Source organism: Eurypyga helias, unplaced genomic scaffold (assembly GCF_000690775.1).
Source record: "Eurypyga helias isolate BGI_N326 unplaced genomic scaffold, ASM69077v1 scaffold18235, whole genome shotgun sequence".
NCBI lineage: Eukaryota > Metazoa > Chordata > Aves > Eurypygiformes > Eurypygidae > Eurypyga > Eurypyga helias.
Genome location: NW_010251008.1, coordinates 56,627 through 72,796, shown reverse-complemented (window position 1 = coordinate 72,796; position 16,170 = coordinate 56,627). Strand labels below are relative to the sequence as shown.

Here is a 16,170-nt window from a genome sequence, read left to right as displayed (position 1 = left end):
GAAAAGGAGGCTGAGGGGAGACCTCTTACTCTCTACATGAAAGGAGGTTGTAGGGAGGTGGGTACTGCTCTGTTCTCCTGGGTAACTGGTGATAGGACAAGAGGAAGTGTCATCAAGTTGCATCAGGGGAGGTTTAGATTGGATATTAGGAAAAACTTTGTTACTGAACGAGTGGTCAGGCATTGGAACAGGCTGCCCAGGGAAGTGGTGGAGGCACCATCCCTGGAGGTGTTCAAGGAACGTGTAGATGTGGCACTTCATGACATGGTCTAGTGGGCATGGTAGTGTTGGGTTGATGGTTGGACTAGATGATCTTACAGCTCTTTTCCAACTTTTGTGATTCTGTGAACACTAGTATCTTAGCATATGTTCTCATACAAACTTTGTTTTCCTTCTACTCACACAGAAGATCTATCGGCACTTGTGTTTTCTGTTTTGAACACTTGCTGCTTCCTAGACTGGACTCCTGGAGCCTATACTGCTGTAGTCCAGGACACTGTCTATTCTGCAGTGAAAAACTTAGTCAAGATGTGTTGTCTGTCAGTACTTTTGCTAGTACCATTCCCACAGATTCCCCTGAAAAACTACGAGTTCTTCTGCAGCTGCAACAAGTACCTTGAAAATAATTCTTCAAAACAAAGAAACAGTGAATAGTCCTCCACACACTGCAAAGACACAGTTACATAACAGAGCTTTGTTGTGGAAACACTGATACTTTGGCAAGAACTAAACTGAGTTCCAGAACTCAGTTAACTGTGTGGGATAAACATATCCCAAAAAATGAATACAAACCTCAGCCATCGGTCTAATTTGATTTCTCTTTGGACATACAAACCAGAAAGTTTTTCTCCCTTATTTTGCTTTCTGATACGAAATTCTATGTAGTTTAATTTTGTAATGCAATCTGGGGTAATGAATATTTGCAAAACATCATGAAGGGTAAAGCTACAAAATAATAAATTTATCAGTTTAAGCAGTTTTTTGTTTTGCTGCCAGATAAAAATGCATTTTTATATAGATCCCATTAAAGTGATACTTCAAGTTTTAAAGGAAACAGAACATGATTTATTACAGGGAAAGTTTAAATAAAGGAGTGTTGAAGATGTCTGCTTGTTAAATAACAAGTTGCCTATATGAGCACTTTGGTGTGGAGTGTAGAATCACAGAATGGTTTGGGTTGGAAGGGACCTTAAAATTCGTTTAGTTCCAACCCCCCTGCCATGGGCAGGGACACCTTCCACTAGACCAGGTTGCTCAAAGCCTCGTCCAGCCTGGCCTTGAACACTTCCAGGGATGGGGCATCCACAGCTTCTCTGGGCAACCTGTTGCAGTGCCTCACCCCTCTCTGGGAAGAATTTCTTCCTTATATCTAATCTAAACCTCCCTGATTTCAATTTGTACCCATTACCCCTTGTCCTATCACTACAGGCCCTTGTAGAAAGTCCCTCTCCAGCTTTCTTGTACCCTTCAGGCCCTCTTCAGGTACTGGAAGGCTGTGATAAGGTCTCCCCAGAGCCTTCCTTTCTCCAGGCTGAGCAATGTCAATTCTCTCAGCCTGCCTTCATAGGAGAGGTGCTCCAGCCCTCTCATCTTCATGGCCCTCCTCTGGACTTGCTCCAACAGGTCCCTGTCCTTCTGATGTTGGGGACCCCAGAGCTGAATGCAGTACTCCAGCTGTGGTTTCACAAGAGTGGAGTAATTTTGGTTATTGACCTGCAAGAGAATATCAAACAAGTTAGCCTCCTGGAATTTTATGAAGCAAAATAATTCAGTAAGTATCTTTCCAGCCCATCAGGGGGTCAAACACTTCTACTCTCTCATAATCTCTTGCCAGTTATGAAGGGTGGAAGCTAAATATACAAACATAAGTGTATAATTTTACAGATAACTCACTAGAGTTTGTAGTGTTCACAATCTTATAGTCTTACAATGCGTGTTATGTAGGCGCTGAACGTGGGGACAGGAAGGGCTTAGATTTTGATGACTTGGTGTCTTGTATGTGGAGTGATAATAATACATTTCATATTAATGACAGGGACTAAGAAGAAAACAGTTTGTTGTGAAGGGTAAACTACATGTTACTATTAAGATGCCTGAAGCATGTTAACTTAAGCCAGCAGGTTAATCACAATTCTGTAGGGACAGGATATTATCAGTAAGATCAATTAACTAGTTGACTAGCATTAAATAGCAATAAATGCTTAAATAGCTAAGACTTTAAGATTCACATTTATGCTCTGACTCTGCCAGCACTTCACTTGACAAATTGCTTTTCATCTGAACTCCATGGCTAATGTGCTTTTTTTTAAGGATCAGTCATCCTTTAGCTTCCTGGTCTTCACTCAGGCACTTCCTAGGCTGAAAAATATCCCCAAACTTGAAAAATGGTTGTGTTTTGATTCAACTGAACTGCTAAAAAGCTCTCATGACCAGATTTATTTTATAGCTGAGGTCATTTATCTCTTGGTTGCAGACTATGGAAACAGTTCTTGATACTGGAACCTCACCTGTGCTGCAGCTTTAGCTCTTCTAATTCAGATATTTGCCTTTTTGAGAGAACCTTCCAAGTATAGTTCAAGTGGCAGCGTTAACATTTCCATGGCTGGATGTTTACAGTGGCTTAAATACATGTTTAAAAATAAGTCTTTCATGCTATCTAGTTAGTAAACATGGCACTGTAGGCTTTGGCTGAACCTAGAACTGGCTATACATTTTGCACAAGTACATTAAATTTGCTCTGTCATACTTAAATTGCAATAGCAGCTCCTACTTTAGTGGCCACTCTTGCATGATTTCTTATTTGTCAGGATGGATATTTCTTGAGCTTGAAGGAGGCAGTCCTTAAATATCAGGAATATACTGCTTTCAGAATTATTCCAGCCACTCACATTTGACCACAGCAATGCTAAATCTGAGATGTACAGTTCTTTTTTAGGGAGAATGATGTTTCTGAGCTTTTACTAATAATGCTGTGTTTTGAATTCATCAAAAGAATTAGACTAAGTATGGGGAAGCTTTCAGGAAGGAGAGTGTCACCTTTTAATAGTTTCAGTATAAGCTTTTAAAGCTGAAGATAGCAACTACTTCAGATGAACCTGTCTCCATTACTGTTTTCAATCACTGATGTTTGCTTTATTCCCATGCAATTTTTCCCTTTGTGATTATTTGTAGTGCTTGACCTTGGATAAATTTGAAGGTTATCTTAGTGAAACACAACTGACTCATCAAGCCCTTCATTTGCTGGAGGAAAACAAATTCTGGGCTGGCGTGGTTTTTCCAGACATAGAACCTACAACTAACAGTCTTCCACCACTTGTGAAATATAAGATTCGGATGGACATAGATGCAGTGGAGAAAACAAACAAAATCAAAGACAGGTAAGTGATGGTTCCTTCTCAGTTCGTGCCTGCCATAACATGAACATGAGACACGTAAGGACATGAGAACCTGCATTGGATACATGCATGAAATCCAATTGTATTCACCATATTTAATATGCAACGCAGTGTCAAACCCATCTCCAGTTACCAGGAACTGACACAAGTGGTATCACTCTTGTGATAGTTAGGCCAAGCAGTGGTAGGTGCATGGATACATGGCAAAAGGAATGACTGCTCAGCAACTGTTCAGTAACTTGCTTAAATTTTGTTGGCTCTGTCACTGGGTGAGGCAGTCCTATATTCACTGTGACCCATCTATTCTGTACCTGGAGAGCAGAATTTCTCTGCTGTTCCTCCTGAAGTCTCCCTCAAATGGACACACTTCGAGAGATAGCAGAAATAATTGTCTGCTAATTGTCTGCTCAGGATTGTCTACAAAGAGGAATATAATGTTATCTGGTAGTTGCAATTTAGCTGTTCCAGTTTAATCTCCAAGGATACTGTATTCCAAATACATTTATTTTTATTCTAGAACAGTTACTCTGCTACATGATTAATTTATGTACATTTTTGGCCACAACTGCTATTCTCTGTCAATGTAGAGAAAACTAAAGGAAATGAAAGACCCTTCCAGGTCGTATATTTTTTCAAGCAACGTGATCTGACAGACTAAAATCTAGAAAGGACAACTCCAGGCAGTGCTCCAACAAGTAGCTAAGATTTTTTTTTTTAATTATTTCCATCCCACCCCTCCACTAAAGCTACTGTTTCCCCAAATGATTTCCATGTGAATTTTCTTTTGAGATACTGGGATCCTGGTCCAAGAGCTGATCCTGTGGATGACTTACGTTACATCTGGGGAGGCTTTGCATATCTCCAAGACATGATTGAGCATGGCATTATAAAGACCCAGACCAACACTGAAGTGCCGTTAGGAATTTATCTGCAGCAAATGCCATATCCATGTTTTGTGGATGATGTGTGAGTAAAAGCTGTTTATCTTAATTTTGATGAGTACTTCTATTGCTGTGTCCTTTAAGACTCTCAAGCACCAGTTCTAACTCTTGTCCTAAGGTATACATGCAAGAGCAAGAACTGAGACATAACTGAATGAATTTGTTCTTTTCCTTATCCTGCCATAACCTAGACTCCAGAAGTCACCGTTGCCAAGATTCTAATCCCATTTCTGGCCTTTGATGCATCCAGGCAACCAGTGTCCACACCTAAAATGAACACAAAAATACTGGCCCCTTAAGAGCACTAGTTTTTTTCTAATTTTGTGCATATTGCACATATTGCACAAAATCTAAGAAAAATAATGGGGATTTTGTTGGCCTTACTTTTCCAGGCAATAATAATAATCACTGTGAAGGTTTAGGTTAGATTACAGCTTGGAATCTGTTGTCAGCATGGTACCCCAGCTATGATGCTTTGATCCCTAATGATGTTGGCCCTGGAACTACCCTTGTGATTACACAGGACCCAGCAAAAATGTGATCTCTTATGAAGGTTTTATCTAACTAAAACTAAGCCTCATGCTATAGCATATGACCAGTGCCTGTAGCAGAACTGAACAGAAAGCACTGACCCATGTTAGAACAATCACTGCATCCTTCAGTTAACTGTGCAGAATCCACTGAAATGTAGTAAGCTTATTTTACCCAATTACAACTCTAAAATCCAGCTTTCTTTAAATAGAATTATTTCCTAAAGAAAAATTGAACAGAAAGTGTTTGTCCCAAAGGAATTGGTACCTCTCTTGCTAAGTCTTGAAGAGTCAAACAACCCAGTGTCTTCAAGTGTGTTACCAAAGTCTCACCCTAGACTTCATCGTATTTAGATGTGCCAATCCCCAAAGCTATAGTTTTTGGTCCTTGAAGGCACCTACAGGCCTTGCAAAATCCCAGGACAATTTAGACTCTTGAAACTTTCCTTCCAAAATACTAACCACGTCCTTAAACTGGACTCCATTAGTAACTACATAACTAGTGTCTGCAATCAGTCTGGATTTATATGGCACCAGCCCTTTTCCTTCCCTTGTGGATGCTACACATAACCTGATATTCTCTGACTTTCTTCTCCCTAGTTCCTGTCCATGTTTCTTATGAAGATTAACTCTTTTTTCTCTTAAATCTCATATGAATCTAGCAAAAGATTCCAGGACTGTGGCTGCAATTTGTTATTGCAGGCACCAGGAGTTTCGTTCCCTGGTGAAAAGCAGAATAAAGAAGCTAAAGGAGAAGGTGGTGGTTTGTTATTCTGTCATGAAAAAAAAAAAAAAAGACTGCTCCTGTGCATGGAGATTTGATGGTTACACAGAGGCACTGGGGCTGTGGAACCCCATTAGCACTGCCTGAACCAGCACATGTGCTCCAGATGTTATGAAGTGGTGCCTCTTTCCTGTTCGCAGTGTGCCTGTTCCAATGCTGCAATCTGTACTGCTGCAACTGTCTTGGTATACATTTCACTAAAAGAAAAAGCACTATAGAAAGCATTTCTATACATAATTTGACCTGTCATTCCCATCAGTCACTGCCCGTTAGCCTGACAGAATGTCACTCTGACAAACTTGCTGTTTATTTCCTTCCCCACTGAGAACAATGCAGAGGCAGAAACCCCATCTGTGCAAAAGATACCTGAAACCTGCAGCAGCCACCACACACAGATCAGGGCTGATATCCTAACACAGTGATGGCCTCTGCACTCTGCAGAGAGCCTGCTTAAGTAAAGCAAATGCATCCTCAAGGGAAACATGCATGTTTTTACCATGGCCTAGTGCTGGGCTATGTGTGTCCACCAACAGACAAAACCTAAGGATCTTCCACCGGGGCTGAGTAGCCATTCTGGGGGGGGGAGGAACAGGGAAAGGGAGCAATGCCTTCACCACGTACATGAAGGGCCACCCACAGCAGCCTGACCAGCACTGTCATTTTAGAAGTGGTACTATGTGAGACAGTCCCAACGCATTCCCTGCATCATGGCTTGTATGAATTTCAGCAGCCTTGCAGGCAGCATTTGATGCTTTTAATGCTTAATTTGTTTAATTTTTTCGACAGTGTATCTTGGGAGCATAAAAAGACAGTGATGCTCTCCAATTGTTAACATGTGTCTTCAAATATTCCTTGTACATCATAGTAAAAGCATTATGGCAATTCATTGTGGAGAGAGGTGTATTTTCATGAGCCACCGCATGTTTTGTAGACTTCGGTCACCCTTAGAACCTCTTTGTAAAAGAGAAATAACATTTTTTTTGTCTCACAGTAGTGCAGCAATCATTAGTTCATTAATATTTGGGTTGCTTGTGAAGTTCACTGGTGGTGTGTTCTTGATGTTTAGACTGAGAATTTCCACTCCCATGTTTAATAAATGCATTCTTCCCCACTCCTTTTCCTGTTCATTCTTGCTCTTTATCTTAATATTTCTGTTTTACCTAAATTTAACTCATTTCTCCTTTCTTGCTTTGGTAGCTTCATGATCACCTTAAACCGCACCTTTCCCATTTTCATGGTGCTAGCTTGGATATATTCAGTTTCCATGACTGTGAAGAGTATAGTGCTGGAGAAGGAAATGCGCCTGAAAGAGACTATGAAGAACAGGGGGGTAACTAACGGGGTGATTTGGTGCACTTGGTTCCTAGACAGCTTCGTCATGATGGCTGTGAGCACATTCCTCCTCACAGCACTGATTATGGTAAGGATTCCCACGCTCAAACTCACTGTTGTGTTTGTACTGCTGATAGCAGTTTGCTGTTGAGAAAGAATCATAGCCATTCATAGGGAGATGGGAATGGCTGGTGGCCTATTCTGATTGCAGCATGTAGCAGGCACATTCTTCTAAGCAGATTTCATGACAGCATCAGCATTTAGCATAGACAGATAAATCCTCTAAGATTTATTGTGAGAACCCCCCCAGAACTACACATCAACGCAACACATCAAGGCGATTACTCTGTATATTATATTTCCTGTAGACAGAGTCAGATCTCCCAGTAAACAATAATTGTTGCTTTAAATAGAAGGTTTCATAATCTGAAGAATTTTAATATTGCAATTTACGGTATGTGATTCATTTATAATATTCAGTCCTGCCTGCTTCAAAATTATGTCACTATTTCAATAGAAGTGGAGACTGCAAGGACACAACTTTCAGGTCAGCCTGGGGGGTGGGGGGGAAACAAAAAACAAAAACCAACAAACCCAAACCAACCAACCAACCAAACAAAAAACAAACCAAACAACAAACACCACCCTCTTGCTTCTGTGACTCAGAGCTGCTGTAATTTTTGCAACTTTTCAGGACAGTTTGGATATTGTCTCTAAGGGCTATCTTATCTCTATCTTCTCTTATCTCTGTTACCTGAGAACCAAGCTTTTCCAAGCTGCTGTATTTAGTTACATAAATCTGTAGCATTTTGATAAGGAAGAATGCCCTTGCATCTTTACTGTTGTGGGGAACTGGTATTGGCCTAAATGCATAGTTAGGGTTCTGTCCACTCTAAAAAAAAAAAACTGCCTTGATGAGTTGTTCTAGTTTCTTGTAGTTCCATTACACTTGTGTGGATAGAGAAAGCTTACTGTATTTTCTACACTGGTTTAATTTAAAATCAGGAAGTGGTTAATACCAGAGAGGAATGTGCTTATACCTATAATTCAGTTCACCTTTGTGAATACATTCTTACGAGAGATTATATCACTGTTGATAAAGAAATCAGTCTAAGAAGCCCAGTGGGATGTTGCAACAAAGTTGAGACCTATTTTTGTAGCCTTATAGACCTATTTAGCATTATATAGGGCTCAAAACAAAGTTGAGGCTAATAAATGGGTGCCATTCAGGTAGATACAATAGTGAATATGTGAAGAAAAAAAAAAAGAAAACATTCTATGACATGACCTGTTTTCCTCCAATAGTCTGAGAAAGATTCAGTTACAAAACTTCCTTTTGCTTATAATTGTTTTATAGGTCTCAGCCTTTTCTTTTTTTTTTTTTTTAATAGGTCTCAACATTGGTTTTCAGGAGCAAATAGATAATCAGCAGCAGTCCATGCTTTTCTTAAGAGGGAGCATTTAATCTACAAAAGCTATAAGGAAGAAAGGACAAGAAAAGTTCCCCCAGTGGGTTAGTTAGTACACAAGCATCTCTGAGAAACTGCACTTGGATTCCTCAGCTGTGATAATCTTCTGTAGTTTTAGTATCGTTTAGGTGCAGAAACTTTACAATTTTCCTGTCTTTGTTGTTTTGGTTTGTGGTTTGTTTGGTTTTCTTTTTTTAAGATGCATTTTGTCAGGCTTCCTTACACTGACTTTCCTGAACATCAAGCAAGTGGACTGAGGAGAAGATGAGAAGAAATCAATTAAAATTTATAGTTTATTTGAAATGTATGAATTCTGAAGCAGGCACTTCTTGCTTGGAATCATTTGCTTATTAAGACAGGGACAGAATGTCTGTTTTCAACCAGTTATGATCTTAATTCAGTCATCAAATATGAATTTGAATCGCATAGCCTATTGTACTAACCTGAAGTCACAATCCAGGAGCAGGGATAAAGTTAGATGAAGGATTCGATGTTGTAATGACCTCAAGCGTTGAAATATTGCTGCCAGGGAGAGTTAGAAGTCATATTAAGTAAGGAAGGCTGGCTTATTACTCATTACAGGTTACATGTCAATGAAAACTCTGACCTTTTCTGCTAGTTCAGGAAGTGGCAATACTTCTAAAATTTTCCATTTTTGTTTTGCTTTACAGTGTGGACAAGTACTACATTATAGTAGTCCACTTCTCTTCTTTCTGTTCCTCCTGACATTTACCACAGCCACCATAATGCAGTGTTTCTTGTTCAGCACCTTCTTCTCCAAAGCAAACCTGGCAGCTGCCTGCAGTGGAGTCATCTACTTCACCTTGTACCTGCCCCATATTGTCTGCTTCGTCTGGCAAGACCGCATGACTGTTAATCTGAAGATCCTTGCAGTAAGCCTTTCATTGATTAAATGGTATCTTTGGGTTCAAATTGTAGCTGTCCTTCTCACTGTACGTATGTGAGTAACAAAGCATTGCACACCTCTTCCTATCTGCTTTTTTGATTCAGAGAGGGAGATCTCTGAATCTCTCTCAAATAATTAGGGATTGCAAGAGTGTGAGCTTCTAGCAGGCCTAGTGTCCATGAGATATTTCCATGGCTTTTAGAAAATTCAATAAAATTCATTTTAGTTTTTGAATGCTAGGACATTAGTGTAATGTTCAAAGCGTTTTGGGACACTTCCTTGTAAGTGAAAACAAATTAAATTTCTGGTATGTTTAATAAATACAAAGACAACTCACATAAGAGGACTGGTATCTTTCATGTGCTGTAACCTGGTTAACAGGGTAATATTGAAGGATGAGAAGACCTTGGGTTCCCATTCCTTCTTTGGCTGAACATAGAGTTAGGATTTGAGCCAAAGTGCCAAAGCTTTGAGAATTATCTTCCATCTAAGAAATTGTAGACATTTTCCATGCAGTGCTTCCTTGCTGGTTCTTTACCATAATAGGTAAAATACTCAATTCAGTGGAGCTGGAAACTTCTTGCTGTTTGAAATGCAACTGTGAACTTACAAAATTATTCAGACTGATTTTCTGTTGCCCGGTAAATCAGGAAGGGGAGCAGGTGTTTGAATCCAGTCTCCCCATCTTTGCTGAGCATTCTGACTTCTCCTCTTGCACTAGGAAATCTAAGGAAAAAGAAAACAAAGCTCTTTCAAAGTTGTAACTGAGTGTAAATATGGGTATGAATCTGCTTTCCTAACTGTTGTACTATACAGATGTATATAGCATTTTTCATTCTACCAATTAAAGCAATAAAGTGCAAAACCTGATCCTGTCATTATGTCAGGAAATGAGTAGGGTTGGCTTCTGATATATCCTGATTTGGGAAGAAATCTTGAGACTAGCACGCAGTCTAAGCATAAAAACAACTCTTCTCACCCTAAAATGAAGGAGGAGTCATCTATGTAAGAAAGGATATTTTCTAGCCAGAACTCATGAATATTTTTCTCTGTTCCTGATACATTTGTTGTTCAAATAGTCTCTGATGAACAGCTAATTTCAAGACATGATAAGGGGCCTGAAGAAAAAATTTTTAAGGACAAGTAAAGTAATTGAACAATGAATGTATTCCTAAAAAAACCAAACATTTTTTACTTAGCACACAATAGTAATACCTTGCTGAGAGTTGTTGTGGGGATCCCTCTTCTCCCCCCATTTTTCTAAGGTCTGGGATTCCTGGATGAGCTACAGACCCTGTGAAACAGTGCTATATCACATCTTGCTCTGTTTTTGCAGTGCAACGTTGAAGAGGGTGTCTTGATACTATACTGGCTCATGAGTTTGTTGTGTGAGAACTAGTTAGCAGACACACCAGGGGAAGGGATGGTTCTAGTTTTCCTTATCTTGAGCATCTGGTGTACTTTCTGTCTTGTTATTTATAACAGCCCTGCCACATACACTCAAGAAACTTTTTTTTTTTCCTCCAAGATCGGCAAAGGTGTACTAGATGCATCTATAGTATTGTCTGAACAGATAAATTAATGGGAAAAAATCAAGCTGTGAAGGTTGCCTAGTATCTAAAGAAAGTACAGCCAAGGTTGAGTTCGGTCTCTTGTGGCTAAATAGTGTTTAGAATTGCTGCCATTCAGAGGATTAAACATCCTAGTCCAACGTAAAAGCAAAACCCCTTTTCCTTTATTATTTGTTAGGCATTATCAAGTTTTGAAATCCAGACTCTAATGGTTATCTGTTTCTTGTGGGTGCTTTACAAAATGTCCCTCTATCTGAGTTGAGTGTTATTTTTCCTTTATTCCAGAGTTTGCTTTCTCAAGTGGCTTTTGGTTTTGGTACAGAATACTTGTCACGCTATGAAGAGCAAGGTCTTGGCCTACAGTGGGGTAACATCAGAACCAGTCCCTTGGAAGGAGATGAATATAGTTTTCTTTTCTCCATTCAAATGATGCTTTTTGATGCTTTTCTCTATGGAATACTTTCTTGGTATATTGATAATGTTTTTCCAGGTATGTCAATTTCTTATTCATATAAAGTAGTGGTAGTTGTTGTAAACTGTGTTAGTCTAATTGGTCTCTGAGTATTTCTTTGGAAGAAAAAGGGTGTTTGACATTGCAGACCATGAGTCTTATCCAGTATGGTACCACTAGTTTATTATTTATTTTTTGATTGGTTACTCAGAATTTGAAATGTTGCAAATTTTCTAGCTATGAAGGAAAATTAATGATGGATAAGGTAAGATGGTGCTTGTCTGCATGCATAACTTATTATAGTTAATCCAAATCAAGAAAAGACAAGGATTTATTAAATGGTTTTAGATATGTCTGAGCATATTTTGATTCAAAATTAAAATATTACCTTAATTCTACTTTGTGTCCCTACCAAAGTGAGCTACACTACATAAAATTAATGCCTTTTCAGTTTTTAAGAGAAGTCTCCTCACAAAGAAGTTTAATGTAGTTTTAACATACTCATTTTCAAAGCTGATTTGTAGTAACTTATAGGAAAGTTCCTCTTTGGAGAAGCCCGTGTTGCAACTCTGTTTATTTAAATAAGAATGGACAATGTACTGTTTCCATGAACACAGCAGGATTTAAACAACAGGAGTTTCTTTGCTTATAGATCCAAGTTGGTTGGGTTTGGTTGGGTTTGGTTTGGGTTTTTTCAGCCAGCACTTTACACAAAAATAATGCCTCTCAGGGCTTCTATTCATTAGCTTCAATTCCTCCCAATATTTGCTCTGATTATCTCCTTGGCTTTCTGCCCTTCTGTTTCTGTGGAATTTCTTATGGCTTTGTCAGTCACACACATACAGACCTACCAAATCAATGCTGTAGTCTTTGAGCTTACTATATGAGCTCCCTGGATAATCCTTTGAACCATATGGTTCTGCTCCTGCTCAAGTTTTCCCTGCAGTCAACCCATTGGCACACTGGTCCTTTGGCTATTGAGCATTCTGCTCCATAATGGAGTTCACTTGGGTTTTGCGTTCATCCTGAATGAAAGCAGTTGTTTTAGCCACCATCTTCAAAGGGATATAATACAGTCCGTAACACGTGCAAGGCAAACTGCTTATGGATGCAGACAGAGCATTGTTGTGCATTAATAGGAGTACAAGTGGTTGCCTGACATACAGGGTGTGGTTTTGGTAAGTCAGAAATAAGCAGACACTTTCATAAACAGTGAGTTTCATTTCAGCATCACAAATTCCCTCTGCTTATTTTGAATAAGTAGTACAAGGCCAATAACATCTGTGTTCACAAGGATGCCTGTTTTAAACATGGCAGCTGAAATCCCTGCATTCCATAAATCAATATGATCCAGGAAGGCAGTGTTGATTTGCGTTAGCTCTGGTCTGACCTGACAAGAACTGATAATGTTACTGTACTTTTTCAGAATAGAATTAACCTGGGACCAAAAAAGCCCATTTCTGCTTAGGAAAGGATTACTCTGTTGTCACTTTTCCTGGAAGGCTGTGTGCTGAAAAAACAGCTAGTCTCTTTTCTCCTTGCCGCTTGTAAATTCAGGCCCAGGGAGTAAGTGTAGATATAATATGCTTTTCACTCATGTCAACCCTCAAGTGTTAAGTGAGCCTTAAAAGAAAATTCCTAAGAGAGTCTGGGATCCCATCTTAAGCGATCAGGATCTTTGGCAACTGCTGTCTGACTGGTGAGAATTCAGATTGTCCCCATGTAGGGAGTAGCTTCATTCTGTAATTAAACCCTGTTCTTCTTAAGAAAAGGTAAGACCAATCAGGTCACATTTTCTGCCTATTTTACTCCTGTCCAAAAGAAGGAAAAAAAACCTGCAAACAAAATTTCTTCTGTCAGGTACTTAGTGGATGATTTGACCTTCTGATATGCATCCCTAGGACTGAAACTGTTCACAGTTATAGGTCAGACTTTGTCTAGATGAATTTGTAGCCACTGAGGAATATGTTTATGAAGTGCATTTTACCTGCTTATTTTTTGGTTTAGGGGACTATGGACTACCACAGCCTTGGTATTTCCCTATACAGGAATCCTACTGGCTTGGCTCTAGAAACCCAAAAGCCGAGAAAACAGCAGATGCTGATGGTGAGTTCTTTTAAGACTTTGGTCTTTAGAAATAACTTCAAAACCACTGATCCGCTTAGGGGTGACTACATCACATTTCCATTACCTGAGCTGCTGCAAAGATTAGAGACCGCCATACACTGGGAATCTCAGCAGGTGCCTTTGAACTTGGAGTAGCCTGCTAATATTAGAGTTATTAGAGGTGAGTCACTGTTCCAAGATCAAAGTTGATGCCACCCTTGGACCATCTTGAATGAGTGCAAAAGTCCTACTTTTGCAGATTTTTTTCTGTGCATTGATACTGGAATAGTTAAGAAGAACATGTGGGTGATTTTATTTAAGTAGGAATTAATGCAGAATGATTAATGTCTGGACTAGAGGCTTGCTGAAAGTGGTGTTTTGAAATCTGTATTAAATTTACAATTTAACTGTGAAACCAATCAAAATGACAAATGAAGACATCATTTCTTCAGTCTTCTCATTAGCATTGCACTGGATTTAGTCAGGAGAGTTAACTTTCTTCACAGTGGCTGGTATGAAGCCATGTTTCTGGATTTACCCTAAGAGGAGTGCTGGTAATGTGTCTTTTCAGCTGGTGCTGGGGAGTGCTTGCACCTAATTCAAGGTCTTTCTCAGCTTCTGATACTTCACCTGTGTTCCCAGCTTTCTCCTGCTACAGGCAGTGTGGGGGGACACACAGTTCAGGCAATTGATCCAAACTAACCAAAGGAGTGTATTTCATTCTGTAGCACGTCATGCTTGGTACATAGGCATACACCCCATAAAACTGGTGTGTTTTAAGAGCCTTGCCTTCTGCTGTATTCTGAGAGAATTAACAGGTTTTCCTTTAGACTTGCTATGAGGGTATTCAGAATGGTAGAGGCTTGTCTAGATATTAGAGTCTATTACCTGCTTTGACTTGGCAAATGCTGCCCACCAGATTAGAATTTGACTGTATAGGGAGGAGGAAAGAGCCAGAGGAGGACTTAGAGCATGTTTATAGATGAATAGAAGATTTCCAAAGGCCCAGATAAGATGTCAGACACTGAAACTCACTAGCTTTCTGTGAAATTTGGGCATATCCTGCACAGACCTCCTTTGAATATCTCAGATTTGGAGCACAGTTACTTACAGGATTTTAACATTTTCTATTTATTTAGTTTAAGCCTAAGTTTAGTAGAAATTAAAATCATTTTCTGATTATCTTAATGTCTGATAAGTTCTGTGTTTTCTTTAGTATATTTCCAATACAAGTCAGACTCATGATTTCTTAGTACCCAAGCTAAAGTTTGTGAGAAGGCTTGAAAGCTCCAAAATATTCAGTCGCTCAGGTAGGTTAGCAACAGAAGAGTTTATGGCTGCTACCTGATTGCCAGGTTTGGTTTTGTTTTGTTTTTTTTTTAATTTATGAGTTATTAGTAGCATTTTTTAGAATATTTAGATAAACATTTTGCTTAAGTGAAGCCTAGAGTTTATTTTGTAGGTGACGTTACATCATATAACTGAGCTGATCTAACTGTTCATGGTTGAGAACAAATGGGGCAATCTTGCAATCCCTTCCAGAGCTATCTTCCTAGTTCTGTAGATGTTTACCAGTCACTGGTAAGATTAAGAGGTACATCCTTCTGGAAGCCATTCCCAAGAACATGAAGGACAAGGTGATAGGAAATAATGAACATATATTCAGCAAGAGGAAATCTTGCCTAACCAGTTTGATTTTCTTCTGTGATTACTCTATCAATGGACAAAGGGAGAGCAGTGGATGACATTTAACGACTTTAGCCAGGGTTTTAGCATGGATTCACATAGTATTCTGCTAGACAAACTGAGGAGATACAGGGTGCTTGAGTGGACACTAAAGTGAGTAAAATATTGACTGAACTGTTGGGCCAAAAGGATTGTGATCAGTAGCACAAAGCGTAACTGGGGACCAGTTATTAATGGCAGGGTCTGACAAGGACTGGCACTGGACTTAATACTCCCTAATGTCTTTGTTCCACCACTCAGGTTGTTAGTAGAGAGCATCATGAGCAGGTTTGTGGAACATACCAAATTGAAGGGAAAAGTGGAGTGCAGGACAGTTCTTCAGAGAGACCTCAATAGGCAGGAGAAATAGCTTCATAGGAACCTCATGGAGTTCAACAAAAGTAAATGTGTAATACTTTGTCTGGAGTGGAGTAACTCCACAGGACAGTACAGACTGGCCACCATTGGCTGTCAGGCAACTTTGTAGAAAACGTCTGGTTGACATGTTCAAGATGATCCATCAAGTGTGCGTTTGTGGCCAAGAAGACCAGATGCCTCCTAAGCTTTATTAACAAGAGTATTGCCGTAAGTTCAAGGGAAGTGATTCTTCCCTTCTATTCAGCCCTTGTGCGACTGCATCTGGAGTACTGTGTTGGCCAGTTTGCGGATTCCTAATTGAAAGGAAGACATAGAGTTACTGGAGGGAGCTCACTGAGGGGCCACCAAGTTGATTAGGAGCTGGAGTACATAACATACAAGGAGATGCTGAGAAACCTGGGTTTACTCAGACTTAAAAGAGAAAGTGACGAAAGAGCTACATTCCTCAGATGTGCCTACTGGAAGCATGAGAGGCAATGAGTGTAAGCTGGAAAACAGGAGCTCTGATTGAATATAAGAAAAAAATTATTTATTGTGAAGGTAATTATAACACTGGAACAGGTTGCTCAGCAAGGTTGTGA

General features: G+C 39.5%; 1 protein-coding gene across 1 annotated transcript in view; it reads left to right on the top strand.

Moving 5' to 3' along the window:
* Nucleotides 1–3,171: 3,171 nt before the first annotated feature.
* ABCA4 (ATP-binding cassette, sub-family A (ABC1), member 4) overlaps nt 3,172–16,170 on the top strand; it is a gene marked incomplete at its 5' end in the record, with an annotated part of 45,390 nt that continues 32,391 nt past the window's right edge. The window contains 6 exons of the mRNA XM_010151881.1: nt 3,172–3,377; nt 4,185–4,361; nt 6,848–7,070; nt 9,123–9,344; nt 11,215–11,419; nt 13,388–13,444. Coding sequence (XP_010150183.1) covers nt 3,172–3,377; nt 4,185–4,361; nt 6,848–7,070; nt 9,123–9,344; nt 11,215–11,419; nt 13,388–13,444 — 1,090 coding nt within the window. The remainder of the gene's footprint in view (nt 3,378–4,184; nt 4,362–6,847; nt 7,071–9,122; nt 9,345–11,214; nt 11,420–13,387; nt 13,445–16,170) is intronic.